Source organism: Thermothelomyces heterothallicus (genome assembly GCF_042370625.1).
Source record: "Thermothelomyces heterothallicus CBS 202.75 unplaced genomic scaffold P884_scaffold_4, whole genome shotgun sequence".
In the NCBI taxonomy this organism is placed as follows: Eukaryota; Fungi; Ascomycota; class Sordariomycetes; order Sordariales; family Chaetomiaceae; genus Thermothelomyces; species Thermothelomyces heterothallicus.
Genome location: NW_027192565.1, coordinates 1,072,387 through 1,098,948, shown reverse-complemented (window position 1 = coordinate 1,098,948; position 26,562 = coordinate 1,072,387). Strand labels below are relative to the sequence as shown.

General features: G+C 59.8%; 8 protein-coding genes across 8 annotated transcripts; 5 read left to right on the top strand and 3 right to left on the bottom strand.

Moving 5' to 3' along the window:
• Nucleotides 1-489: 489 nt before the first annotated feature.
• P884DRAFT_297578 (P-loop containing nucleoside triphosphate hydrolase protein) lies at nucleotides 490-2,382 on the top strand (the record flags this gene model as incomplete). The annotated part of the gene is made up of 2 exons (XM_069444528.1): nucleotides 490-1,211; nucleotides 1,272-2,382. The coding sequence occupies 2 exons, from the start codon at nucleotides 490-492 to the stop codon at nucleotides 2,380-2,382; spliced, it is 1,833 nt and encodes a 610-aa protein (XP_069300168.1).
• A 1,013-nt stretch (nucleotides 2,383-3,395) lies between these two features.
• P884DRAFT_193405 (WD40-repeat-containing domain protein) lies at nucleotides 3,396-4,781 on the top strand (the record flags this gene model as incomplete). The annotated part of the gene is made up of 1 exon (XM_069437756.1): nucleotides 3,396-4,781. One exon carries the CDS (start codon nucleotides 3,396-3,398, stop codon nucleotides 4,779-4,781), a length of 1,386 nt encoding a protein of 461 aa, XP_069300167.1.
• A 471-nt stretch (nucleotides 4,782-5,252) lies between these two features.
• On the bottom strand, nucleotides 5,253-8,592 carry P884DRAFT_283156 (thiamine diphosphate-binding protein; the record flags this gene model as incomplete). The annotated part of the gene is made up of 2 exons (XM_069443640.1): nucleotides 5,921-8,592; nucleotides 5,253-5,794 (listed from the first exon to the last, which is right to left on the bottom strand). The coding sequence occupies exons 1-2, from the start codon at nucleotides 8,502-8,504 to the stop codon at nucleotides 5,253-5,255; spliced, it is 3,126 nt and encodes a 1,041-aa protein (XP_069300166.1). The 5' UTR covers nucleotides 8,505-8,592.
• Nucleotides 8,593-10,069: 1,477 nt separating this feature from the next.
• Nucleotides 10,070-12,031, top strand: P884DRAFT_297575 (uncharacterized protein; the record flags this gene model as incomplete). Its single annotated transcript, XM_069444527.1, has 1 exon — nucleotides 10,070-12,031. The coding sequence occupies one exon, from the start codon at nucleotides 10,070-10,072 to the stop codon at nucleotides 12,029-12,031; it is 1,962 nt and encodes a 653-aa protein (XP_069300165.1).
• Nucleotides 12,032-12,251: 220 nt separating this feature from the next.
• On the bottom strand, nucleotides 12,252-16,073 carry P884DRAFT_218591 (uncharacterized protein). Its single transcript, XM_069439382.1, has one exon. The coding sequence runs from the start codon at nucleotides 15,892-15,894 to the stop codon at nucleotides 12,640-12,642; it is 3,255 nt and encodes a 1,084-aa protein (XP_069300164.1). The 5' UTR covers nucleotides 15,895-16,073; the 3' UTR covers nucleotides 12,252-12,639.
• Nucleotides 16,074-16,473: 400 nt separating this feature from the next.
• P884DRAFT_238174 (Mus7/MMS22 family-domain-containing protein) lies at nucleotides 16,474-23,529 on the bottom strand (the record flags this gene model as incomplete). The annotated part of the gene is made up of 4 exons (XM_069440071.1): nucleotides 18,655-23,529; nucleotides 18,419-18,603; nucleotides 18,189-18,356; nucleotides 16,474-18,102 (listed from the first exon to the last, which is right to left on the bottom strand). Exons 1-4 carry the CDS (start codon nucleotides 23,369-23,371, stop codon nucleotides 16,474-16,476), a joined length of 6,699 nt encoding a protein of 2,232 aa, XP_069300163.1. The 5' UTR covers nucleotides 23,372-23,529.
• Nucleotides 23,530-23,851: 322 nt separating this feature from the next.
• Nucleotides 23,852-24,311, top strand: P884DRAFT_256306 (uncharacterized protein). Its single transcript, XM_069441057.1, has 3 exons — nucleotides 23,852-24,007; nucleotides 24,060-24,123; nucleotides 24,179-24,311. The coding sequence occupies exons 1-3, from the start codon at nucleotides 23,947-23,949 to the stop codon at nucleotides 24,246-24,248; spliced, it is 195 nt and encodes a 64-aa protein (XP_069300162.1). The 5' UTR covers nucleotides 23,852-23,946; the 3' UTR covers nucleotides 24,249-24,311.
• Nucleotides 24,312-24,901: 590 nt separating this feature from the next.
• Nucleotides 24,902-26,239, top strand: P884DRAFT_96776 (cytochrome c oxidase subunit IV family). Its single transcript, XM_069446205.1, has 3 exons — nucleotides 24,902-25,304; nucleotides 25,566-25,759; nucleotides 25,828-26,239. The coding sequence occupies exons 1-3, from the start codon at nucleotides 25,076-25,078 to the stop codon at nucleotides 25,912-25,914; spliced, it is 510 nt and encodes a 169-aa protein (XP_069300161.1). The 5' UTR covers nucleotides 24,902-25,075; the 3' UTR covers nucleotides 25,915-26,239.
• Nucleotides 26,240-26,562: the final 323 nt, after the last annotated feature.

Below are 26,562 nucleotides of genomic sequence, written 5' to 3'. Positions count from 1 at the left end.
CCAGAGCCGGGACCTTGTCTCTGTCTCGCTGCTGCGGAGGCGAGAAGCCAGTGGGGCGCTATCTTACCTAGTTACCTGGCCCAGTCCAGTGCTGTATGTACGGATTATATGTACTCCGTAACTAGTAGTTATACAATTTCCGAAAGAGCGAGGCCGCAAGTGGGGGTGTAGGAGCCAGCTAACTTCGGCATACTGTAATCCGTACGCACTGTATGTCCGGATTACAGGGGAGCTGCGGGCAGCGGATAGCCCGGCGCATTATCCCCCGCACTGCACTTGGTGTCATCGCTCAGAAGCGCAGCGCGCCCGAACCGCTCGCTATGTGGCGCAACTACACCCCGCTTCCCACTCGGTTCCTTCCTTTGGATTTCGAAACGAACGATCCGCCGAACCTCTGCTGCTCCTCCCCGAGCTTAGTGTACTGACCGATCCAACGCCGTACTCGGAAGCGGTGCTCTCCCGAGCATGACCGCCGAGCGATAGCGAACGATGTCGGTCCTCGCGTGGGCTCGAGCGCCGACGAGCGCAGCTACTACCCTCTGGTTCTCCCGGCTCCGGCGTCCCGCGTACTCGACATCGAACATACTCCTCTGGGCGCCGCGCCGGTCCAATTACTCTGCTTCGGGCTATACCAGCAGCTACGACCCCAATCAGGACACAGGGCGCGGGCCCATCTTCAACAAGCACACCTTTGGCGTGCCGCAGTTCTACCCGCGGGACCTGAAGGCGCGGGTCGACGACTACGTTGTGGGCCAGGAGCGCGCAAAGAAGACGATATGCTCCGTCATATTCAACCACTACCAGGGGCTGCGACGGCGGCAACACCACGAGCTCCAGGACCAGCGATTGAGGGAGAAGCTCCAGAGGCAGAAGTACGCCCAGGAACAGGAGGCCTTCGAGCGCGCCGGCTACAACAGCACTCGAACGCATCCCGTCGAAGGTGGGCGGTGGCCCTCGCATCGTTCTGCTGAAGAATTTCCTTCGGCGCCCCGGCCGCAGGCTGATGATAGTGACGTCGCTCATCAAGATGAATACCTCGGCCATCACGAGGCCGTCCGAGGTACCCACCAAATGCCAGACAGTCCGTACGAGCCGTCTGCGGATGACTTCTACATCCCAGAAGACTTGTCCCCGCCGGATCGCGTAAAGATCGACAAGAGCAATCTGCTCCTGATCGGACCGACGGGCGTCGGGAAGACGTACATACTCGAGTGAGTCCGCCGGTCCGGACCGGCTCCCCCTTCCCGACCGCGTTCTGACCCCGGCTTCAGGACCCTGAGCAAGAAGCTCAACGTGCCCTTCACCATCAGCGACTGCAACTCATTTACGCAAGCCGGATACATTGGGCAGGACGTCGAGTCGTGCATCGAGCGATTGCTTATCGAGGCCAATTACGACGTCAAGGCTGCCGAGCACGGGATCGTCGTGCTAGACGAGTTTGACAAGATTGCCCGGCGCGAGACGGTCAACGGGAGAGACGTGGGGGGCGAAGGGGTGCAGCAAGCTCTCCTGAAGCTTGTCGAAGGCACCAAGGTCACCATCAACATCAAGGAGCAGCGATCCTCCCGAGCGACGAACCACCCGGCCGGCGGCTACGGTCCGCCCAACCCGCCGTCGACCCCTCCGACCGGTAAGGCCGAGCAGTATACCGTCGACACTACAAACGTTCTGTTTGTGTTCTGCGGCGCCTTTGTCGGGCTGGACAAGACGGTGCTCCGGAGAGTGGCCAAGCCGTCGATCGGCTTCGGCTCCGATATCCGCGGACGCGGCACCTCGCTGTCGGGCAGCAAGGACATACTCCCGCCCGAGATGTACCAGCACCTGCCCCACCAGCCGGCGTCGCGCGGCAGCGGCGGGCGGGAGGCGGGCGGGTTCACCCCGCTGGACCTGACCACGCCCGCGGACCTGCAGGCGTACGGTTTCATCCCCGAACTCATCGGGCGCCTCCACAACATCTGCGCCCTCTCGCCGCTGTCGCTCGACGAGCTGTACCGCATCCTCACGGAGCCGCGCAACAGCCTGGTGGCGCAGTACACGGCCCTGTTCGAGACGTACCCCAGCAAGCTCGCCTTCACGCGGCGCGCGCTGTACGCCATCGCCGAGCGCGCCGCCAAGAACGAGACTGGCGCGCGCGGCCTCAAGATGGAGATGGAGCGCGTGCTGGCCGAGCCCATGTTCGACGCCCCGGCACCCTACGTCCTGATCACGGAAGGGTGCGTCAAGGGGTACGAGAAGGCCGGCTACTGGGGCAAGGACGGGCGGCTGGAGATGGAGCGGCGCATGAGGGAAGAGGACGAGGGCCTGGACGCCGCCGGCACTGCCGGTCCCGGCCACGACGCGGGCTTCGAGCAGTTCCGACGGGCTGGCTTGAGCGGGGGCTGACCGGATTCTAGACAGGTATGATTTGTGCGGACCATTTCTTCTTGTTTTATCATTTACTTGTTATTCTTCAATTTTAGATTGAGAGGCGTCTGGGTATTTGGTTAAAGTTCATGATGAATCGGGTTTGAAATTGGACTCTCTCTAGGTATGAAAGGAAGCTGGCGCATTGGTTTGGCTCTCTCTCTCTCTCTCTCTCTCTCTCTCTCTCTCTCTCTCTCTCTCTCTCTCTCTCTCTGGCTTCTTGTAATCAGATTGGGACGTCGCGGTTACCGCAGGTTGAGCAAGCATAAGAGCATTATCGGAGGGGACAGTACCTACATTGGACTTTCGGCTGTCTAACTGAGATCCCTGTCAACTGTACCCGAATGCTCAACTCGAAAGACGACGGAATGTGAATTGCATCACAAGTACCATTTGTAAAATATAACCCTTTCCATCATGGTGGGGCAGCGGCATCGGAGCTGAGTGTGTGGTACGCTGCGGGTGGGAGTAGTGGGGGGAAAATTACTACTAGTATGAGGGGCATTTGTTGACGGCCGTAACTTCTCCCAATGCCCCGCGATAGGGAGCCACGCGATATTACGGCCCTACTCTGTACACAGATTCTCGATGTTGGCTTAATTCTGTGACAGATCCGACAGATTCAACCACCGCAGTACACAAACATAGCGATCCGAACTAGAAAAAATCAAGACCGACCCGGTCAATTCGACCCCGCCTCCGCCTCCACGAGTCGTCCTTGCCCCTCCCCCATGTCCAGTTAATCCCGTTAGACGACTCATACGATTTCCTTTCCCTCCCTCTCCCTTTTTTTTTTCTTTTGGAAAAAAGACGAGAGGAACAATCATACGGGGGAAGGCCCAAAGATGTCAAGTAGTACCCCACCACAACCCGCGCCAGCAGCGGCGACGGCGGCGACAGCAACAACAATTACTACTACTACAACTACAACGATACCGGCAGCCACTGCGACACCAGGAACAACAACAACAACAACGACAACAACAACAAAAATGGCACGAAACAGAGCCGACATCACCCCGCTCCCGCCCTTCCAGCCCGACCTCTACCAGCGCGCCTGGTGCTCGGTCCCGCACCCGACCCTGCCGCTGCTGGCCACGGCGCACGCAAAGTCCGTCACCGTCTTCTCGCTCGCCACCTTCTCCAAGCACAGCGCCCTGACGGGCGGCCACGCCCGCTCCGTGCGCGCCGTCGCCTGGCAGCCTCCCCGCGGCCGCGCGGCCCCCAAGCGGCTCGGCCTGGTGACGGGGAGCTTCGACGCCACCGCGGGCCTGTGGAGCTACGACGCCGAGCGGGGCAGCGGCGGGCTGGAGAGGGAGATCAAGCTGCGCGGGGAGGACGATGATAACAACGAGGAGGAGGAGGGGGAGGAGGAGGGGGACAAGGAAGAGTGGGAGTTCAACCTGGTGCTGGAGGGCCACGAGAACGAGATCAAGTCGCTCGCCTTCTCGCCCGGCGGGCAGTACCTGGCGACGTCGAGCCGGGACAAATCGGTGTGGATCTGGGAGGACGTGTCGGGGCAGGACGAGGAGGAAGAAGACGAGTGGGAGACGGTGGCGGTGCTGAACGAGCACGACGGCGACGTCAAGGCGGTCGCCTGGGCCCCCTCCCACCTGCCCAACGCCCGCGCAGGCGTCCGCCGCCGCCACTACAGCGCCGACGTGCTCGCCAGCGCCAGCTACGACGACACGGTCCGCATATGGAGGGAGGACGCCGACGGCGAGTGGGTCTGCGTCGCCGTGCTCGAGGGCCACGACGGCACCGTCTGGGGCCTGCAGTGGGAGGGCAAGGAGAGGGCCGACGGCCGCTTCCCCAGGCTGATGACCTTCTCCGCGGACGGCCTGATCAAGGTGTGGACGCTGCGGGCGGACGACGACGAGGAGGAGGAGGAGAAGGAGGAGGCTGCTGAGCAGCAAGACGGGAACCCCTTCAAGTCCTGCTTCGGCGGCGTGCCCAACACCATGCGCCGGTCGCTCAGGGAGGAGTGGGACTGCACGGCCGTGCTGCCCAAGGTGCACACGCGGGATGTCTACTCGGTATCGTGGAGCGCCGAGACGGGGTTGGTGGCGAGCACGGGGAACGACGGGGTGATTGCGGTGTACGCCGAGGAGCAGGAGGCGGCGGAGGAGGAGGAGGAGACCACTACCTCGGAGGACGTTGCCAGAGGAGGAGGAGCCAGGAATAATGGTACCCCGGCGCCCAAGAGCAATTGGAAAGTCTTGGGCACCGTCTCGAAAGCCCACGGCCCGTACGAGATCAACCACATCACATGGTGCAAGCGGTTCGATCCGGGGGCGGAGTGCAAGGGCAAGGAGGAGATGCTCGTCACGACCGGCGACGATGGCGTCGTCCGGCCGTGGCAGGTTAGGATATCATGATTGGCATAAGCCCAAATCAATCAAAGGGACAAAAACAAACAATAGAATAAGGCGTACCGGCGGTCTTTCATTAGGCATGGTGTCGAGAGACTTAGAACTGGTAGTAGCACGGAAGGAGGCATATTGTCGAATCACATTTTGGCGCTGCACAAGAACCACCGGATTTCATTACTTACCTTAAACGCAGCTCATCGCTCTTTTATCATTCAACAGTTTCTGGATTTTTGGTACATAAAGATGCAGCATCTCTTAGCTAGACGGATCAACCGTGGCCCGGAAAACACATCCCCTTAAATCTAGAGCCCAGACCACGAGCGCAAAAAAAAAAAAGGAAAGAAAGTGTAATGATTCTCCCTACCCATGATCTATAACTCGAGCATAAGACGATCAATGATTATACACGAGAAAGAACTCTCTCTCTCCAACCAACGGCGAACAGACTTGCTTCTACTCCGGTCGCGAGGACGGGGCTTACTCGCCCTTGAGCTTGTCCTGCGTGACGGAAAAGGCCATCTCCAGAAGATCTTGCTCCTCCTTGGTGTGCGACGCCTTCAGACCCGTGGCGACCGACGCGCTGGGGTTGCGGCCGGCGTACATGACGTGCTTGCGGTGGTGATGCTTGGTCTGGTTGAGCAGCGTCTCAATGCGCGGCTGCGTGTAGCTCCAGGCGCCCGCATTGAGCGGCTCCTCCTGGGCCCAGACGATGGTCTTGGCGTTGGGGTACATGTCGAGGTTCTCGCGCAGCAGCTCCCACGGGAAGGGGTGGAGCTGCTCGATACGCGTGAAGGCCACGTCGTCAATCTGCTTCTCGGCGCGGTACTTGTGCAGCGCGGCGTACACCTGGCCGGTGCAGATGATGACGCGGTCGATCTGGTCGTGCGGCTTGATGGCACCCGTCTCGTGAGCAGGATCCGCGATGACCCACTGGAACTGCGAGTCGCCCGTGAATTCCTCAATGTTGGACCGGGCGAGCGGGTGACGCAGCAGCGACTTGGAAAAGAAGAGGATGAGCGCTAAACAACGGGCTTAGTATCCACACGCGAGAGCAAAAGAAGAGGGAGCTAATAGTAAGAAGGGCGGTTTTGGGGGGGGGGGGGGGAAAGGGGGTTGGGTTGGGTTGGTGTTGAAGATGGACTTACGCTTCCGGAACTGGCGGTTCATCTGGCGGCGGAGAATGTGGAAGAGGTTGGCGGGGGTGCTCGGGTAGGCGACCTGGATGTTGCAGTCCTGGTGCTGGCGCTGCAGCTTCTCGACCGAGGGGAAGACACGAGGGTCCTCGTTGCAGAGCTGGAGGAAGCGCTCGAGGCGGCCCGACGAGTGCTCGGGGCCCTGGCCGTCGTAACCGTGCGGCAGAGACATGACCAGACCGGTGCGCTGCATCCACTTCTGCTCGCCAGAAGCGATGAACTGGTCGATGATGCATTGGGCGTTGTTGGCAAAGTCACCAAACTGGGCCTCCCACATGACGAAGCCGTTGGGGTCGGTCAGGGAGTAGCCGTACTCGAAGCCGAGAGCGCCGTACTCGCTGAGGGACGAGTTGGAGATGACGAACTTGCCCTGGTCCTTGCTGACGTGCTGCAGCGGGGTGTAGGTGTCTTCGGTCTCCTGGTCGTGGAAGACGGCGTGGCGCTGCGAGAAGGTACCACGCTCGACGTCCTGGCCCGAGACGCGGACGTGGCGGCCCTCGGTCACCATGGTGCCGAAGGCCAGCGCCTCGGCCGTCGACCAGTCGATGTTCTTGCCCTCGAGGACCGACTTGGTCCGGTTGGCCAGGATGCGCTTCAGGTTGCGGTGGAGGTTGAAGCCCTCGGGCGCGGTGCCGATGACCTCGCCGATGTGCTCCAGCGTCTTCCTGTCGACGCCGGTAGGCGTGTGCGGGAGGATCTCGGTTGCCAGCTCCTTGGGGGACTTGAAGCCGTTCCAGGCGCTGGTGGTCCACTCCTTGGAGGTGGGCTGGTAGTCCTTGGACTTGGCGAAGCTCTCCTCGAGCATGCCCCACACCCACTGCTTGTGCTCCTCGATGTCCTCCTTGGTGAAGGTACCCTCCTTGAGGAGCTGGTTGACGTAAATGTCAAGCTGGGGGACCTTCTCCTGGATGCGCTTGTACATGAGGGGCTGGGTGAAGGACGGCTGGTCCGTCTCGTTGTGGCCGTGCTTCCGGTAGCAGACGAGGTCGATGATGACATCCTGCTTGAACTCGGCACGCCAGTCGGCAGCCAACTGGCACACGAAGTTGACAGCCTCGACGTCGTCGGCGTTAACGTGGAAGACGGGGGCGTCGATGGCCTTGGCGATATCCGTGCAGTAGGCGGTCGAGCGGGCGAAGCGGGGATCCGTGGTGAAACCGATCTGGTTGTTGACGACCAGGTGGATCGTGCCGCCGGTCGAGAAGGCCGGGAGCGAGTGGAAGCCGAGACACTCGTAGACGACGCCCTGGGCGGCGAAGGCAGCATCGCCGTGGAGCAGGACGGCCATGGCACTGCGGTGGGTGGTCTCGTCATTGTTGTAGTGCTGGATGGCGCGGACCTTGCCGAGGACGACGGGGTCCTCGGCCTCGAGATGCGACGGGTTGGCGACCAGGGACAGCTGCACGCGCTTGCCCGAGGGGGTGGGCCGCTCAAAGTTCATGCCCAGGTGGTACTTGACGTCGCCAGAGCCCTCGTCCTCGGCACCGCTGGTGCCGGCGAACTCGCTGAAGATGGACTCGTTGGGCTTCCTGACCACGTTGCTCAGCACGTTGAGACGGCCGCGGTGGGGCATGCCGATGACAATGTCCTTGATGCCGTAGTCGACGCTGCGGTCAATGAGCGCCTTCATGCCGGGCACCAGCGTCTCGCAGCCCTCGAGGCCGAAGCGCTTGTCGTTGGGGTATTTTGTGGACAGGAAGGCCTCGAAGCTCGAGCTCCAAATAAGACGGTCGAGGATGCGGCGCTTCTCGTCGATCGAGTACTTGAAGGGCTGGGGCACCTCGATGCGCTCGCGCAGCCAGTCGCACTTCTCCCTGTCGGGGATGTGGATGAACTCGACGCCGTAGGAGCCGCAGTAGATCTTCTCGCAGGCGGCAACGATCTCGCGGAGCGTCATCTTCTCGCGGCCCTCGCGCCTGAAGCGCGGCAGGATGCCGGGGCCCAGCGTGTACTCGGTGTCGAGATCTTTCTCGGTGAACTGGTAGTAGTCGAGCTCGAGCTCTTTCGGCCGGATGTTGCCGAAGCCCTTGGAAGCGTTGCGGATGCCGAGGGGGTCGATCTTGGACTTGTGGTGGCCGCGGGCCTGGTACGCGCGCACGAGCAGCTGGACCTTGAGGTGGTTGGTGATGTCGGCACCCTCGCCAATGCCGACACCGGCGCCAGCAGCGAGGCCGACGACGGCCTGGGTGCTGGGCACGAGGGACGGCGGGGGGGTAAAGGCCTGGGAGATGGGCATGTCGCCGCTCTCCATGTTCTTGAAGTAGACCTGCCAGGACACGTGGACGCTCTCGGGGTCCTGCTTCCACTGCAGGTACATCTCATCGATGTAGTTGGCCGTGTTGCCCTGGAGGAAGTTGTCATTCGGCTCGGGCGCGTTGTGGAGGGCGCTCTCGAACCGTTTTTGGGCGGCGAGGGCGAGCGGGCGGCGGGAGGCGGTGGGCCTGAGCTTGGCGCGCGCCGAGACGGTGGCCGTCGAGAAGCATCGTGACGACGACGAGGCGGCGCTCTGTAGCGCCCGGATGGAGGTGCGCAGCATCTCGGCCGGGTATTAGGTAGTGCGGGTTGTGTTGGTGAGGGAATATGAGAAGTGAGGGACCTTGACGACTCGCGAGGGGAAAAAAAAAAGAGAAAAAAACAGTCGCAAGGAATGGAAACCGAGATCCGGGCTAGTTGCTCTCCCAAGTCCCTTGAAACAACAAGACAGAACAGGGACAAGGAGCGACAGAATAGGTCGCGTGTGACGTGGTAGACAAAACCGGAACTATATCGTCAAAGGACGAAAGGCCAGAACTGGGGACATTGGCGTGTCCCGTCCAAGAAGCTTGCTTGAGTCTTTTTTTTTATGTTTTGGGAAGGGAGGATTTTGGCTTGGAGTAACCGGGAGAGAAACCAAGGCTGGTCTGCTAAAAAAGGCGCTGAGCCGGCCGGAGACGATGACGGCAATTTTCGACCAGCAAGTGACTGGGGAGCCGCCCCACCCCTACAAGAGGGCCCATGCAAGTGATGCAACCAACCACAGGGCGCCGTGCGGCACTTGATTGCTTCCCGCTCGGTAGCTGCCAAGCCACTGTACGGCTGGACGGAAGCAGCCTCTGAGGCCGAGTTGTGCGCCTTCGCTGTTCCAGGATCTTTTGGAATCGCGAAGCGCACCGCCACCTTCCAACTTCCGCGCCCCGTTTTCGCCCCATCTCCCCCCCAGCAAGCCAGCAATAATCTGGTCCAAGCCAAGAGAGCTTGTCTTTTTCAGCGTTGCAGTGGTTTGATTCATTTAATTTTCAGTCGAGGTACGCAGAGATCTCCCTGACTCGAGGTCAAGCCGCAGCCATTTATCAGCTGCGCCTGACGAGGCACATACATTGCATACCTCCTAAAAACATACATAGGTGCAGCATCCGCTGGTCCCATTATCCGCCCGCAGAGAGGTTATCAACCAACTGCCTCACCATCCTGATTTGGGTAAATTTGCCAGATCCAGGGCAATCAGGGCAATCGAACAGCGCGTGAACTCGCTCTCGGCATTCTGTTTGGTCCGATTCTGGTGACGAGGTGCGAAAGGTGCTCCATAGTGCACCTACGAAGAACGCCGCTACAGAGTACGAATTACATGCCTCACATATACTTTTAGGCCATCGTGACTCAACCAACTAGTTAGTAGCTTAGGTACGCAGTCCGGAGAACATGCACCAGAAAACAAGGGTGGAATGAGACCTAGCGGAGCACGGCGCATGGACCGTTACGATTTAGCGACTTGGCCCGCCAACCGCTCTCGTCAACTGCCTCGGCTGCAAGTAACATCACCAACTTGAGAAGTTGAGCAAGTTCAGCAAGGCCGAAAAAAAAAGCCGAAAAGGCATAAGGCTCCCTGGATTCCCACCGGCAGCGGATGACTACTTAGTTTGAAAAAAAGAAAAAAAAAGCGCGAGTCAGAGGTTTGAAGCACCGTGCCGCTGCCACGCCGCAACACCCGTTGACGGCTGTCCAAGCCGAAGCCGATCGAGGGTGCAGCGGGAAGAGATACATACGAACAGACGAACGGCGTCACAAGTACCAAGTAGCTGTGGTGTTTTCTGGGGCCCTGCATCGCGGGGCCTCGCCGCCAACATGGCTCTCCCGCGTGGCCGGACCACGTACAAGAAGAAGGAGGGCATCCTCACTCTGACCGATGACCGCAGCGCCCTGATCTGGACGCCGATGCCGGCCACGGGACCGCCCACTGTGTCCCTGGCGCTGGACAATATCATGAACCTGCAGCAGACACCAGATGGCGCACCAAAGGTCATCCTGAAGGTCGTTGAAAAGCCGAGGCCGGGCGCGGGCGAAGGTGCCGCCCCGTCCCAGTTCCTCTTCCATTTCACGTCACCAACCGACGCGCGAGCGGAGGCAAATAGTATCAGGGATCTTCTGTCTCAGCTGCTGGCTGCTGCCCGCGAGAACGACCCCAACGTGCCGAAGCCCGCCGGCGCCGCGCAGAACGGGGCCAATGGGGAGGACGGCGGGGGGGCTTCGGCAGCAATGTCCTTTGCCAGCACCGTAAATGCTAGGCCGGCGCCGCCAAAGTGGTTCGATGACGACGCGCTCCAGGCAGACACGGAACTGCAGCAGTCTCTCCTCAAGAAGAACGAGGTGCTCGCTCAGACCTACAGGGACGCCCTCGCTCTGAAGCCCGAATCCATCTCAGAAGCTGCGTTCAATGCCCGGTTCTGGTCCAGTCGTGCCGGCCTCTTGCGTGCCCATGCCATCGAGCTGAACCAGAAGAAGGGCGCCTACAACGTGCTCTCCACCATCAAGCCGCGGACCGAGGACGGCCAGTTCAAGCTCAGCATCACGTCGGAGCAGATTTCCATGATCCTGCAGCAGCACCCGCTCGTGAGACGCATCTATAATGAGAACGTTCCGAAACTGACGGAGACCGAGTTCTGGTCCCGCTTCTTCCTGAGCAAGCTGTCCAAGAAGCTGCGCGGCGAGCGCATCACGGACAACGATAACGCCGATGCCATTTTTGACAGGTATCTCAACGCAGACAACACATTTGGCTTTGCGAGCAAGATCACGGCCGCGCAAAAGGTCCCCCACATGATCGACTTGGAGGCAAACGAGGAGAACCAGGGCGGGTTCAAAGGCGGCAACCGCAAGGACGTGGAGATGCGGCCGCGGGGCAACATCCCCATCATCAAGACGCTCAACAGCCTGAGCGAGAAGATCATGGCCAACGTGGCGCCCTCCGACCTGGACCCGTCCGCCCCGGACGGGCTGCTGGACGACACGCGCGCCTTCGAGCAGCTGACGCTGCGCGATCTCCGCGGCGACACCGAGGCGGCCCGCATCATCCTCAACGTCAAGGAGCAGAACAAGTTCTTCTCCAACCAGGAAGCCCAGTCCGAGGAGGCCGAGATCTACGAGAAGCAGGTACCGTCCGAGGTCCTCTTCGAGGTCCACGCCGACCTCGAGACGCTCGACGACGACGGCTCCGGCGGCATCGACCTCCGCAAGGCCATCGGCGTCGACGACGACAGCGACAGCGACCCGGACACCGAGAAGCCGGCGCACGTCGGCTCGCGGGCGGCGCGCAGGCAGGCGCAGAACCAGATCCTCGACGGCATGCGCAAGAAGCGCTCCGAGATGCTCGGCGGCTCCGGCGCGGGCGGCGCCGCCGCCGCCGACGAGGACGCGTCGCCGATGGGCATCCCGCCCGAGATCGCGCAGCGCTGCGTGCTGACCAACGCCACCACGACCGAGTTCCTCAAGCAGTTCTGGAGCGCCTTCCTGTCGGGCGACCCCGCGCGCACCCGGGAGCTGGCCTACTACGCCGAGTCGCTGCGCCGGTCGACCGACCGCATCGACGCGCTCGCCGCCGAGGCCGAGCAGATCCGCCAGGTGGTCGTGGAGAGGCGCAAGCGCGAGATCAAGGAGCACTACGAGCGGACCCGCAAGAAGCTCCGCTGGCAGCCGCCCAAGGGCGGCAAGGACTCGGTCCTGGCCCTGTTCGAGGCGACGCTGACGGCCATCAACTCGGCCCTGGAACTGTACGTTTCGGCACTGGGCGAAGTGAAGGGGGCCAAGTAAAGGAAATTTGCGAGAAGACACAATTTTCATATACAGGCACGGTATTTGAAGTGTTGCCGATACATCAGCGATACCATTAACCCCATGACTTTGGGGTGGGGAGAGCGAATGGTAGGAAACGGGTTTGAATACAGCAAGGAAGCCACGAGAGCTGCTTCTATACCATTACCTCGTCGTTCACACACACACACACACACACACACACACCCCAAAAAATACTGCTCTGTAATCTGGTGCGACTTGGACCAAGTTAAGTGTACATTACGTGTACATACATACACGAAACATGTCATGGATATACAAGGGCCAAACCGTCGGCCGGGCCTTCGGATATGCCACGTTCAGTTTGCACTGGTGATAACATTTCGTCCAACGCCATTCGCCTTCCTCCAATGCCATCATCCCCACCTCTTCTTCCGGCCCCATCTAAAAAGGAAGAAAGGAAAAAAAAAAGGGCCCGTGTATTTGATGATTGTGTTTGATGATTGTGCTTCTGTGTCTGTCTGTCTGTCTGTGTCTCTCTGTGCGAGAGTGTTTGTTTGTTCGGTAGGAGGAAGGGAGGTATCTTTCTCTCTCCCTCTTTCTCTCTCCCTCTCCCTCCCTCTTTCTCAAGCAGCCTCGACCTGCCTGACCCTGGCCTCCCCGGTGAGGCCCTTGCCGTCGTCGGGGACGACGTCGAAGCCGAGGCCCTTGCGGACGCGCCTCTTGCGGCCGGCGTCGCCGTACTGCTCGTCGAACTTGCGGATGGCCTTGAGGGTCTGCATGTCGCCGCTGATGCTGGCGCTGATCTCGCGCAGGCCCTTGTCGAAGTGGGCGCGGGTGAGGACGCGGCGGTCGGGGAAGCGGTACTCGCCCTCGCCGGTCCAGGCCTCCTTGGCGCGCACCTCCTCGCGGACGGCCTCCATGGCGGCCGAGACGCAGAGGTTCTTGAGGTCGGAGCCCGAGTAGAGCTCCGTCTCGGCGGCGAGGCGGGCGAGGTCGACGTCGGGCGCGAGGACCTCGTCGCGCAGGACGACGCGCAGGATGGCCTCGCGCTCGGGGGCCAGGGGCAGGTCGACGAGGATCTTGCGGGGCAGGCGGCGGAGGACGGCCTCGTCGAGGTCGAAGGGCCGGTTGGTGGCGACCATGATGAAGGCGCGCGACCCCGTCAGGCCGTCCCACTCGCGCAGGAACTGCGTGATGGTCTCGCGGTAGGCGGCGCGGGCGGGGCCGGAGCGGCGCGCGGCCAGCAGCGCGTCGGCCTCGTCCAGGAAGATGACGCACGGCGCCAGCTTGCGGGCCAGCGAGAAGAGCGCCTGCACGTTCTTCTCGCTCTGCCCGACCCACTTATCGTTGATGTCGGCCGCCGAGACCTCGAGCATGTTGGCGCCCGACTCCTTGGCGACCGCCTTGGCCAGGAGCGTCTTGCCGGTCCCCGGCGGGCCGTAGAGGAGGCAGCCCGAGATGTGTTCCGTCTTGAGCACGCCGTAGGAGAAGGCCTCCGGCCGGACGAGGGAGAGGGTGGTGAGGCCCATGAGGGACTCCTTGGTCTCCTGCGGGACGATGATCTGGTCAAAGGTGGTGTGGATGTCCTTGGCGTTGATGAGGCCGGAGAGGAGCTTCTTCTCGTCGTTGTTGTACTCTTTGGATGCCGCCGCGCCGGAGAGGTTGCTGAAGGCGGCCGGGTCGTCTGCGGAGGAAGAGGAGTAGGGGAAGGAGGAGGAGGAGGAGGATCCGCTCCGCGGGGTGTGAAGCGGGGAGTAGTAAGGGGGCCGAACGCTGGGGTTGATCTGCTCCCACTGCTTGTTGCGGTCAAGCATGAACTTGAGGGCGTAGTTGAGCGTAAGCACGCCATAGCCCTCGCGGGACCCCGTCCGGCCGCCGCCCATCAGAGAGACAACACGCTGCACCCATTGGGCGTCGTAAACGTGGCTGGCCAGCAACTTGAAGATGGTTTTGTGGCTCTCCTCGGACAATATGGTCCCGCTGGCGTCCATGAACTCGGTGATGAAAGTGATGGGGACCTGGTCTCCGACCACGGCGCGGAGCATCTCCTTGATATTGAAGAGGTTCTCCAGGACGTTGTCCCAGTCCTCGAAGAGCGAGTAATCCTTGACCGAGTCGGCGTGAAACGGGATGACGTGGGCGCCGTCCCGGCCGAGCTCGATGACCTGGTCCCGCCACTGCAGCGACCTGTCCATGTCGCCGGACGAGGAACCCACGAGGACGACTCCGCGCCCCGCCCTCCACATCCGGTCCGCGATGGCGCGGAGCTTGTGGATGATGGAGGGATACAGCGAGCTGAGCTCGACGTAGTCATGCAGATGTATGATGAGCTTCCGGGCCGACGGCAGTTTCGCGTTCGCGTCCGCGTCCGCCGATCCGCCCTTGTCGAGAGCGGCGGCCGCCGCCGCGGAGAGCCGGGCGCGTTCCCGCTCGCGGTCGACGGCGGCAACGATGGCCTCGAGCGCGGCGTTGACCTTCATATCCTCCCAGCGGCCGTCGAACAGGCCCTGGGCCGTGCTCTCCCTCGGGGACAGGAACGAGCGCAGCCGGGAGGGCAGCTCGACGGCGACGACACCGAGCTGGTCCGCGTCGGGGCTGGGCCGCGCCGCGAGCCTGCCATTCATCTCGGCGGCGGCGTAGCCGAGCATGGAGAGGGCGCCGCGGGCCGAATAGGGGTTTTGGCCGACGTGTCTCCCCACGATGCGCGCGATGTGGTGGGCGTTCAGGTGGATGACGTCGGCCTGGAGGTCGGTGGCGATGTCGTTGACGACGGACTCGGCGAGAGTTGGCCCCTTGCCCTTGAGCATGGACAGCACGATGGGGGGCCGGCGCGCGTCTTGGCGGCTGGGGGTGGGCGGCATGGCCAGCTGCGAGTCCACGGCGGCGAGAAGCTCCATACAGATGGGATACTCGGAATCGGGCCGCTTGGCCAGCGGGCTCAGGTGAAAGCCGCGGCCGGGCCCGGCGTCGGACCGGAGATTGGAGAGCCAGCGCTTCAGCTCGTCCGACATGAGGGAGTCGGGTAGGGGCCACCACAGCTGGCGCCGATCGATGCTTGCCGCATGATGCTGGCGCAGCCTCTCGACGTGGGCAGGTTCGGCCAGGGGATGGTAGAGGAGGAGCAGGGCTTGCCAGAAGGCTCCCTGGTGGATGCGTCGAGCCCGCGTCTTCAGCGAGGTGAGAATCAGATCGTCCCGGTCCTGCCTGTTCGCAAAGCGACGCAGCCTGTCCTTGAGCGACTCGACCTCCTCGTCCGACAAGGCCGCCTTGTCCAGCAGCGTCTCCATGAGCGTCAGCATCTGTTCCCGGTCGCCCTCTCCCAGCCGGGGCAGCAGCGTGCCCGCAACACCGATGGGCCGTCGTTCGTACAGCGAGATCTGGTTGAGCTCGAACCAGCGGGGCAGCTCGAGGGCGGGGGGCTCCTCGACGCGGTTGTTACGGTTGGCGCGGGCGCGGGCGGAGCCGTAGCCGGCGCTCTTCAGCTTCTCGCGTTTGGCGTTGGCGTTGGCGTTGGCGTTGGCGTCGGCATCGGCGGCAGCGGGGTCGGCCTCGGATTGCGCGGGCGCCTCGGCCGGCTGACCGTTCCCCGGCAGAGGAGCGCCATTGTCCTTGTTCGAATCGGCCGATGATGGAGGAGGAGGAGGAGGAGGAGGTGGGGGTTCGTCGGGGCGGGCGGCGTGGAGCGAGGACGATGTGTGGAAACCGCGGCCAGCCACCGCGGGCTCGCTCGGGCGGCAGGGCGCACAGCGATGATGGGGGAGGGTGCCGAGGGCGCTGCGGGCGGCAGCCGGGGTGATGGCGGCGACGCGGGGCAGTCGGCGTGCTCTAGAGGGAGTCTGCGCCGACAGCAGGGCCCGAGCCCCAGCGGCCGTAGGCATCAGGATCGCGCGCTTCGGGGGTTGGCGCCCACATGCGGTTTCCCAAAGAAATTTTTGGAAGGAAAAAAAAACGTTTGAGCCTTCTCCCGTCGTCCAATGGCTCGGCCGTGCAACTTTGAGACCTTCCGGCTTAGTGAATGTTGCTGTCGAGCGTCACGCTGGTGAAGGGTGAAGGCTGCTACGCCCCGATCGGAGTTGCAAATGCAGCGCTGTTGTCAACTTGTCGCTCCGTGAGCGCCTCTCAAAAAGTCCCCAAAAAACATTTTTTGGCCGCCGGCAGCCGAGCCTTGGCTTTCGTCGTTCTGTGGGTCCGGCCAGCACTTCCACAGCAGCAGTCCCAAGGTAGTCGTAGATTTGGGTTAGGGTTGGCTGAGACATTCTTTTACTTTTGATACCGTCCTCTAGTGTTCTCCTACAAGGACAACACAACACACTTTATCAACACACACACACACACACAACCCGAAGCAAAAACGTCTGTTGTCTTCACATGCCATTGCTCGTCGTCTGTTCCTCTATACCCATGCCTCCTTCATCATCATGAACCAAAACAACTTTTTTTTTTTTTTTTTTTTTTTTTTAGAACAGCAGGTCGAGGTCGACCATTTCCTTCCCCCTCTTCAGTTTCCCCTCTCCTCGTCCTCCGTCCCGGGACGACCGTAGCATCCACCCCCCTACCGCTGCACGCAGCCTCTCCAGAACCGCTCTCGTCTCCCACGGCCCATAGCACGCTCCACGAAGCGAAGCCGCAGCGCTGCTACTTACGGCGGCCTGGCTCGGCAGAGGCGGCCCGCCCGGGGTGGTCCCCATCCTCCCCGGGGAAGCCATCCGTACCATCACGCGGTCCGCCGTGACCACCCAGTTCTGCCGCACATCAGAGATGATGGTATTCGCAAACATCTCCACCCGCGGGTTCCCGGCGCCACCGGACGTGGGTTGTTGTTGTTGTTGTTGTGGTGGTACTGGCGGCAACGCACCGAGCACCGCCGAGAGACCGATCTCCGGCTGCGGGACGTCATTTCCGCTGGCTCGAGAAAGGACGTCCCCGAGGTGTGACCCCAGCTCCGAGAAGAGCGCTGCGAGCCTGTCAACAGCCTCCTGGAGTTGCGTGACCAGAGTGCCACCTTCGGCTTTGTTGAACAGGTACGATGCAACGCTCGGCTGCAGGGTGTTGGCGAGGGTCGCCAGGAGCGCCATGACGTGCAGCTGTTGGAGCGACGGTGACGCGGTGCATCCCAGGTTCTGGAACCACGCCAGAATGCTAGTCACGATCCCCAACACATGTTCCATGTCCTCGTGCCCGAGCTCCTTCGGGACGGACCAGCTCGATTCGAGCATGTTTTGGAAAGCAACTGCGTAAACCTCCAATAGCGCCCAGCAATCCGGGGCTTGCGTCGACGCTTGTATGATGGCCGGTATCATGCACTGCAGCATGAACGAAGTAACATGGCCGTTCCTCATTGCCCTGCTTAGGATCTTGCACTCCTGCTCCAGCTTGTCGTTGCCGAGAGAAACCTTGAAGTTGTTGAAGAGATAGTGGAAAAGCGGCTGGGTCGCAGTCGTGTCTCCCTCGCTCAGTTTGACGCCGTACGCGACAATGCCGGCCGTGTGAAGCTGCGGGTCCTGGAGAGACGGGGAGTAGTCGGCGCTCGGTTGCATGAAGAAAGGGTCGACCGCGCAGATGTTGACACCGTGCGACTTGATCAGCGAGACCACCTGTCTCACAAACTCGATGTACGGCCCGTGCTCGCTGCCATGAGACCGTAGGAGTGCCAGGTCCTCCTTCATCTTCTGCATGACCAACTGTAAAGTCTTCCTGAACTCCTCACGGAGCTGTTTCGCTCGCACCGACCCACACTCGCGCAGTGACTTCCGCATGTGGTGGATCGCGCAAGCGAAGAAGTCGGCATTCGAGTTGTAGTCCGGAGGAATGCCAACCGCGACCGTCGCTCGCTCCAGGAACGGCAAGTCGCGATGTTGAAGAACCTCGGCAAGGTAGTTCTCGTATCTCAGATACCTTAGGGGTTTCACAATCGCGAGCATCCACATGCCCAGCATGTTGATCCCAAGGTCCTTGAGATCAAAAACATGATTTTTCACAAGGACCGCGAGGAAAAGAGGGAGGTATCTCCTGTCCGGCGTCGTCATGTTGTGGGGGAGGTCGGGGAACAGGCCGTACTTCCCGGTCGAAAAGAAGGACAGTAAGTGCTAGCAAGGTTAGAGACGTTGTCGTGAACACAAGCCCCCGCGGGCCGGCCCGGGAAGAGGAAAAGGGGGGGGGGGAGTTAACGAACCGTCACCCTGCTTTTGACGAATCTGGCGGCAATTCTTGCGGCCAAGGTAACCGTCTTCTCAGCGCAGGCAACTTGCTGGTTATGCCGCCTTGCAGAGCTCTCCTGCGAGAGAGCGAGGGTTGTGCGAGCCATCCAGAAGAAGTCTTTCGTCAAGTGTTCATTCACCAGCTTTGAGGGTATTAGCTTGTTCTTCTTCAGAATGATTCTAAGATATGGGGAACGGAACATACCAGCACGGCATCCTCAAGAAAGGGGGCATCGAGGTTGTCGTCAAACTCGCTCGAGAATTGCTCCTCGGAAGCCTGGTCTATCCTGCCCAAGAGATGCTCGATCGTGTCAAGTGCTACACGGAGAATGCCCCAGTCGAATCCCGGAGACTGGTAATCAAGGCTGGTGAAGACTTTTTGTAGTTGACCTGCCGAAAATTAGCATTCGCCCCTCACATAGCGGGCAGAGGCCGACTCACCCGTGTTGAGCCCGTACAAAGCTGCACCCAACGTCGGGGCGCGCTGCAGGACGTCCAGGGACGCCTTGACCGAATGGTGCAGCACATCCAGCGCCGTCGCCTTGTTTTTGGCCACCATGTCGTCCCGTACATCCTTGCTGATGCCCGGCATCTCGCTCGATAGAGCTCGAAACTGCTGCTCGATGTCCGAGGCGGCTGACAGGTATTGGTCGAGGACCTGGTTGAAGATGTTGTTTCGCCACATGGCAAGCGGCCTGAACGCATCACCGCCCTCGTCCTTGGCTATCACAAACCGGGCAAGCTGATTCCATGCCCTAACACTGATCAGACATGCCTCCTTGTGAGCGCTGCCGGGGACGATCAAATCTTCTATCTCGTGGACTTCCCGCCGCAGTTCTGGCGGCGATACCCAGAACAGCGTACATAGGAGGTCGTGGTGATTCCTCAGCGCGGCTAAATCGCGGTGATGAATCATGTTTTCTTTGAGGTATTGTCGGTTGTGGTTCGGAAGCGTCCTGGTCACGAGGTTCCTGATATCGTTAGGACGATTGAGCTCCTTGAGGCGCTGGATCGTCAGGGCAAGGAGCTTGATGAAGATGTGAAAGCACCGATCCTCGGGCTCGATGTCGAGAGACGGACTGCCGTCGAGCTCTTCCAGAAACCGAGGAGACTTGTATACCTCCTCGTTCCTCAGGTGCTCGAGATTCTGCGACCCAAAGAAGTCAAAGATGGTTCCAATGATGCCCGTGCATTTGCGCCAGCCCCATTGCTGGACTAGAAGGTGGCAGCGGGCCACGAGGGCTCGACAGTAGTCGTTGAAGCCGGGAGGCTGGCGGGGATTCGTCTGGTATAGCTGGAAGACGCGTTTTAGGAGCTGCTGAGGGAGCGTCCATCCTTCCATGGGAGCGGTGTGTCTCATTCCTGGAACGACTAGCCCGGAGTCATCGACCTCGGTCAGCGGCAGTAGCGTGAACATGTCTTGCCAAAGCCGCTCAAACAGCTGGCAATCTGAGCTCGAGATTACCCCTCCGCTAAGCATGACTGACTGGGTGACGTCCCAGAAGGAGCTCCTCGGAATGGCAGCGCTTTCCAGCACCCTCATCATGACCACCCAGCAGTTGGCCAAGAGGTGGTGCGAGCGTATACCTCGCTCTCTGGGACTCGGACGCTGCAGGTCACCGTATAGATCCCGTAATTCCTTGGTTCCACATTCCAAAAGTCGCTTGATGGTCGCTGATGCAGACTGCTTGAGCAAGCCGTCGAGCTTCGTGGATTGAACGGGGTCGGCGTTTGACGCCTGGCTTATTGAACGCACCGCTGAAGTCGCGAGACAGAAACGGATAGCGACCTCGAGCTGCGTCGTTTTCGTCTCCTCTGATCCCGTGTTCCAATCGCTCGACTCAAACCGGCCGATAAAACTCGACAGCACCTCCAGCCACCTCGACACGAACGCTTTCTCTTCGTGTTCGTCCGAGACACTCAGTGAGCGAAGTACGTACCCCAATACAAACTCGGCAGCTTCGATTGTCTTTTGGCTGAAACCAGCGTTCGCGGCTGCGTTGGGGGCAAGTTGCTCGGCTATCCAATCGACCAATATACCCAGCTCCGACGACGTGTTATCGTCCCAGCGGCTCCATCTGAGGTCTCGCCCGTCCAAGGAAAAGGACATCAGGGGCCTTTGATGACGAATCCGGTCGGAGAGTCCGAGGTCGACCGCATCTCGCACCAATCCGCGTCCAATGACAGTGCTTTCGTGGAAGAAGACCCCCATGTCGAGCGGAAAGACTTCGAAGTGGTGCGTGTAATGCGTTCCATACGGCCCGAGCCCCCTGAGCTTGTCCTGGGCCTGATTTCGGTCTTGAGGAAGGCATTCCCGGGGCTCAAAGTCGGAGAAGTCTGGCGGTAATGGGTCATTTGCCCGAGTATACTGAGGAGCGTCCAAATCCACGCGTTGGGGGGGGCACGTCTTTCGGAATCTCCGTCTGCCGGCCCTTGCCCTCCCTTCCGTCGGGGTCGGGGATTGTCTGGCACCAGGTTCAATGTCACCCTCGTCGCCTTGTCCTTCAGCCGCAGGTTCTTGGAGTGTAAAGTTCACATCCAGGATCTGGTCCAGCCCATCGTCGGTTGACGCACCAAACGTTCTCCGGCGTCTCCTGTAGAGGGCATCCAAGGTCCGCTTCCGGGCGATGAGCTGACGGGGCCTCTCCTCGGCTTCCTCTTCCTCGAGCTGTGCCGGGTGGAAATTGAGGTGGCGGCCTTGTAAAGGCCTTCGTGGTGAGATGGCCGAGGCTAAAGGCCGCTCGGGAGGCTGGCCTTCTTGCGGGCCTTCGTCTGCGATGACGAAAGAGTCGAGATTACTCTGACGAATTAACTTGTGAGGTCGAGGACCTCGGGGGCGTGACATGGTGTTTGAAGATATCTCTCGCAGCGCTGGTCGCCTCTTTGGCTTGCTCACTGGTATCCGCAGCGGGGCGGGAATCTTTGGTTTAGTCTTTCCCGATTTCCAATCCCGAAGAACTGAGAGCGCATCGACGTTGTCATTCCGTGATGCTAGGCTGATAACCTTGTTGGATGGACTGGCCTTGCCCAGATTTGACTTCCTCCTGACAGCACGCGCGGCAAGCCTGACAAACCTTGGCGCGTCGGGTTCGACAACGTCCAGGATACTCAGGAGCGGTGGTGAGGCCGCCCTCTTGCTGATATTGCGACTCGCTACAGATGTACCGCCTTTCTGGTGCTGCCGGTGAGTCAATTTTCTATTTGCGGATGTTGAGTTGACGCCATGCTTTGCCCGCGGGAGAACTTGGGTTATCTTGGGCTGCCTAGAGGGCACATTGGGGCGGCCATGGAAAACAGATTGGGTTCCGCTCCGCTTCTGCCTTTTCGCTCTCCCGGAAATAGTGCGTGAGTAAGACCTTTTCCTCCCAGGAAGCATCCAATCAATGGTATCTTCTTCAATCACGGATGCGCCGTCATCTTCGTCGATAACGACGGCCGCCAGCGCCACTCGGGCCGGATCATCTGCTGATTCAGTTGGTCTCCGAGGCAGTTCGTTCTCGGACTCTTCCGATTCATCAAACACCATCAATGACGCTCCGCCTGGAGGTTTAGGCGAGCCCTGGCGAGGCAACGCCAAACCTCGCCTCACAGTTCGATCCGGCGAGGGCTCGGGAGTCCTTCTCTTGACGTTACGGGCAGCAGGCTTGCTCTGCTGTTGGTCCAATCGGAGCCAAGACGCTGGCAAGACCCCGCGAATCCGGCGGCTGTTCTGGCGGACGACCTCCGAATCACTACCGGAGCTGGCTGTAGAACCAGGCAGGTCCACATCGTCGGGGTCGCTTTGGGAATCCTCGGTGATTAGAACCGGGGGATCTGCTGCCTCGTCCTCTGAGACGGCAGCGGTGTAGAGCGGGCTCGGAATAGGGGCACTCGGCGGGCTCGGGCGTCTTTCTGCTGGTCGTTTCGGGGAAGCGCCAGGTTCCTGTGGTTGCTCTTCTGGTACCTGCGGTACACGGGGGGAGGAGGACAAGTCCCATATGTCTATTGGCGGGGGAGGGATAAATCTTGGGCGTCGCGGAGACTCTTGAGACGAAGAATCTGGCACGAACCTCGGCCTCTTCCTTCGAGTAGAAGACAGTAGCTGAGAACGCTGCCGTTTCAACAACCGCTGTCTCTCCTTTGCAGACACCGGGTGAAGCCGTTCTAAAGGCGGAAACTCCTCATCGGAGAGGCTCGTAGCATCGGTTTGGTCGGGGTTGGTCGGCTGGCTACTAGTTCGAAGCTGTTGGCCATGGGGGGATGTTTTCGGGAGTGAAGGAGTGAGTGCCAGCTCATCCTCATCATCGTCAAAGAGAACTGGGCCGCTTGCATCCAGGCCACCCAGACCGTCCGCACTTGTTTCCTGGCTTTCCTCAGCTTGGAAATCTGTGTCTTGAGAGTCTTCGTCTTCGGCACCACTCCGTAATGGCCGAGATTCCTGGATAACCCGGACGGGCTTGATGCCATGTGACTTCATGAAAGCTGTATACTGCACGCTTTCGAGAAGGTAAGGATGCTGCTGTATCGGCTTTCGGGGACGCAGCGAGCGCTCTAACCGGACAGCGGTCTGCGTTGATAATTGTTCCGAGTCCACAATATCGGCCAGCGGCGATGCGTTGGTCGGGGCACTGAGGCGAGCCGGAGGCGGGCTTAGGTGGGTTTGGGGCAAGGAAGGAGACTGCGGCGGCGTAGGAGTTCTGGAAAGAAGGCTTGAAATGGAGGAGGAGCTCGGGGCGGGGCTTGTGACTCGAACGTAGCTCTTGGAAATCTCATCCTCTCGGAACACGTCCGACGGGAGGTTTGAGGCGGCCGGGTTCCTGGGTATGGATGAGGGTTTTTCGAGGCTGGACTCCGTGGGGGTTGAAGGACTCGTCTGTCCAGCTGTATTCGGCGACGGTTCGGCAGCCCAAGGGAACTGGGTCAAGGTCTGCGATGCCTGTGCCGAATTGGTGGAGTGGTAGGGCAAAGCCTGCTCTGGCGGAGAGCTCGGCACGCTCCAAACATCCGCATCTTTGACTGGTCCGGCGTGGTTCTCCTCCACTCGCGTGCCCTCGCCGTTGTATCCGTCTTTGGATTGCGGCTGCCAGTCGGAGTTGAGGTTCTCGTCAAGCAGATCCGTGTCATCGAAGCTGTCGTCGTCCGAGTCTGGAACCTCTCCCAATTCCCTCCAGCTCTTCATGGCGCCCGATTACCATGTCGTTAATATCACGCAGTCATTTATGTCGTCGTCGCCGCCGCCGCCGTTGTTGTTGTTGTTGTTGTCTTCATCGCCATTCCACAGGAATTTGCTGCCGCGTCGTTGTTGGAGTGGTTTCGCAGGGGTGCGAGGTATGTGTAGCTGTAAACGTACATACAATACACGTACCTCGTCGTTGCGGTGCGCTTTAGACGCGTTACAAAGTGGCGTGAGACGCGACTAATTGAGAGCTGTGGTGGGGCTCCCGTGCTATGCAAGCATGGATCAATCCGAAGCCGTTGTTCGGTCGTGGCTGCAGCTGGTTGGCACATTCGGGTCTTACCGGAGCGTATCAATGCGTAAGATACCAGTAACACGCGCCGAAATTCGTACGTGTATGTACACTATGTACCGATTACCTACAGAACGCTGTACGGATTATTCCTTGCAGTACGATACGTCCCATTTTTGCATTGAAGGATAACTAATCGACCAACATCCAGAGAGAAGAACAAAGCAGCTCTGGAAATATCAGCAGTTCTGTCTTGGTGTTCGCTTCCGACCGTTGACCTCCAACGATGAGCAACCAGTCGAAGTTTCTTACAATTGGCCTGATTCTCGCCTTCGGGATCGGAAATGGTGAGCGTATTCTGCACCTTGAAGCAGCGGGAGGTATTGACCTCTCTCTCAGCGTATTACACGTTCAACCCAAGTCTGAAAGAGCTGAAAGAGCAACGTGAGGGTACTTCAATTAGGTGAGGCACAGCGTTCATTGCAATTGTCACATGCCGAGGCTCACATTCAAGGCAGCAAAACGCTGGAACCTCAGACTCGCCCAGCACCACAGCCGAAACAGGATCAAGAGAAGAAATCCGGCTAGGGGAGGAACGGCGCCGAACATAAGTTTCCGATTGAGTTTAAGTCACGACTCCGAGCCGGGGGGGGGGGGGGGTATGACGACTGAGTAGAAGATGGCAGGCATATAAGGCCAAGAGAATGTTGGCAACTCGTGTTGGATGTAACAAACACTTACGTATTAGACAAGCTACCTCCAATCATCCAAAGGGCCCTAATATGCCTATCAAGGTAGACTCAATACAAAGTCCTATCGCAGCCACAAGCTCAGGTTGCTACCGTACTTGATCAGGTATCCTCTCACGGCCATGTCTTATCAACAGAACATCCAGCAATGTCTTGGCTGACTGGCGATATTGGGAGGGCCTTCCAGCTTGGACCATTTCTCCGATTCGTCAACGCGATGCGGCGTACGGAAGCAATTTGCAGCATAGTATTAGAACGAAGAAAGAATCTTTGTTTCCTCTCTTTCCTTGGTCGGAAATGCGAATTCAAGAGAGTTAAACTTTCTTGGGTAAGTTAAACTTTTTAGGTAATGTAAGATTAGATTCTGTAGTCTTGGGGGCAATCGTTACATCATTGAATCGTGCGGGGCTCCGCGGAATTGCAATTAAGCGGGAAGGATCCGGCCGGAATCTCCCCCCCCAATCGAACCACTTGGAAATGCAAGCTGAGGCCATCTGCCCGAAAAAAAGCTCGTCCGTGCATGACCTCGCATCTCACAAAAAACATCGCCTGACGAAGGAGCTGACTGGCCGCCAGCCGCGCCGGTTTATCAATTGGACCAATCTCCCCTCCAGACTTTGTGCTGAGCCCGATCTGCGACCGACCGAGTCAATTCAATTGCCCGATATGTCGTCCATCCTGCGCAACTCGCTGGTGCGCGCCTCTCGGCATTCGGCCACCACGGCCCTCGGCTACCGCGCCGCCTCGACGCACGCCATCTCGAACCCGACGCTGGCCAACATCGAGAAGAGATGGGAGGGCATGCCGATGCAGGAGCAGGCCGAGCTCTGGATGGCCCTGCGCGACCGGATGAAGGGCAACTGGGCGGATCTGACTCTTCAGGAGAAGAAGGCCGGTAAGTTGCCGACGCCAAGACTCCGGTGGCAGTTTCACCAGTAGAACGTCAATCGTGCGGTATCATGGGAGCTCTCTCGGAGCTTGGCGGAGCTTCGTGGGCGGCGGCTGGACAGGTTGGGGTGGCTTGAGGGCCGCCGATCGATGGATGCACTGTTCCATGAAGCTGCTTGGGTTGCCTACGTCACTGGCCTCTGCCGGCCTGCACGCGGTTGAAACAGTGACCGAGCGGAAGACTGACAAGTCGGATCTCTTCATGCAGCCTACTTCGTGGCCTTTGGCCCCCATGGCCCTCGTGCCCTTGACCCTCCCGGTGAGAACAAGAAGGTTGCCATCTACACCGCCGTCGGCGTCGGCTTCAGCCTCCTCCTCTTCGCCACTGTTCGGGCTTTCGCCAACCCGCCACCGCGTACCATGACCAAGGAGTGGCAAGAGGCCACCAACGAGTACCTGAAGGTGAGTTGCTGTTCATTTGCGCGATGCCCGGCGCGATTAACAAGTTCTAACTCAATTCCGTCCTACAGAGCCAAAAGGCCGACCCTCTCACCGGTCTCAGCTCAGAAGGCTACTCGGGCAAGGGCCATGTGCAGTCTCCTCCGGCGAAGGCGTAAAGCGAATACAATTTCTTTTGTCAGTAGACGCAACTTCCTACACCGGGAGTTGCTCGGGTTGAGGAAGCCGGAGAAGGACTTCAGGGGCGACGGAGCATGGGGGACTACAGGGGCTGATATTGGATGGTGTAAATACTGTACAACACGGTCAATTCGACTTTTGTTTCCTTGGTGCTCCCGAGTTAGACTTTGTCGGCCGTCGTATTAGCCCTCGGCATTGGTCCCTCGTGAGAGCTTGCGGTGTCGGCTACTCGACCATTATTATCCAGTCTACACCAAAAAGACCTCTGCTTCCGGGGCTCATCCATGACCTTCCAAGGTTGAGGCATGTTTAGTCACTACCTAATGCCGGCCTGAAACTGGTCACAAAGCGTGGGCGCTGTCGAGGAAATTGGGAAAGGAATAAGGTGCTTGGGAACTACCTCTACCTCGGGAAAGATGTATTTGATTCAAGGCGGGTAACGCCCACTCGGAGCTCAGCGGCAGCAACTGCCGGGATTTGCCGCAGCCCATATATATATATATATATATCTATTCGTCTGGCAATCAATTGATTGGGTTGGACCTTGATGACCACGTGTGTTGCGCCGTCGTGCCGAGTCTGAAGTTGGCAGGCCCCAAGATCGAAAGCTTTCTCAAGAGACCTCG

What these genes read in the sequence shown, in the direction of transcription:
- P884DRAFT_218591 (XM_069439382.1), bottom strand. Translation starts at nt 15,894, where the DNA reads ATGCCTACGGCCGCTGGGGCTCGGGCCCTGCTGTCGGCGCAGACTCCC.
- P884DRAFT_256306 (XM_069441057.1), top strand. Translation starts at nt 23,947, where the DNA reads ATGAGCAACCAGTCGAAGTTTCTTACAATTGGCCTGATTCTCGCCTTC. An exon ending in CGCCTTCGGGATCGGAAATG is followed by an intron (nt 24,008 to 24,059) that starts GTGAGCGTATTC and finishes CCTCTCTCTCAG; the next exon opens with CGTATTACACGTTCAACCCA. An exon ending in CGTGAGGGTACTTCAATTAG is followed by an intron (nt 24,124 to 24,178) that starts GTGAGGCACAGC and finishes CATTCAAGGCAG; the next exon opens with CAAAACGCTGGAACCTCAGA.
- P884DRAFT_96776 (XM_069446205.1), top strand. Translation starts at nt 25,076, where the DNA reads ATGTCGTCCATCCTGCGCAACTCGCTGGTGCGCGCCTCTCGGCATTCG. An exon ending in TCTTCAGGAGAAGAAGGCCG is followed by an intron (nt 25,305 to 25,565) that starts GTAAGTTGCCGA and finishes CTCTTCATGCAG; the next exon opens with CCTACTTCGTGGCCTTTGGC. An exon ending in CCACCAACGAGTACCTGAAG is followed by an intron (nt 25,760 to 25,827) that starts GTGAGTTGCTGT and finishes TCCGTCCTACAG; the next exon opens with AGCCAAAAGGCCGACCCTCT.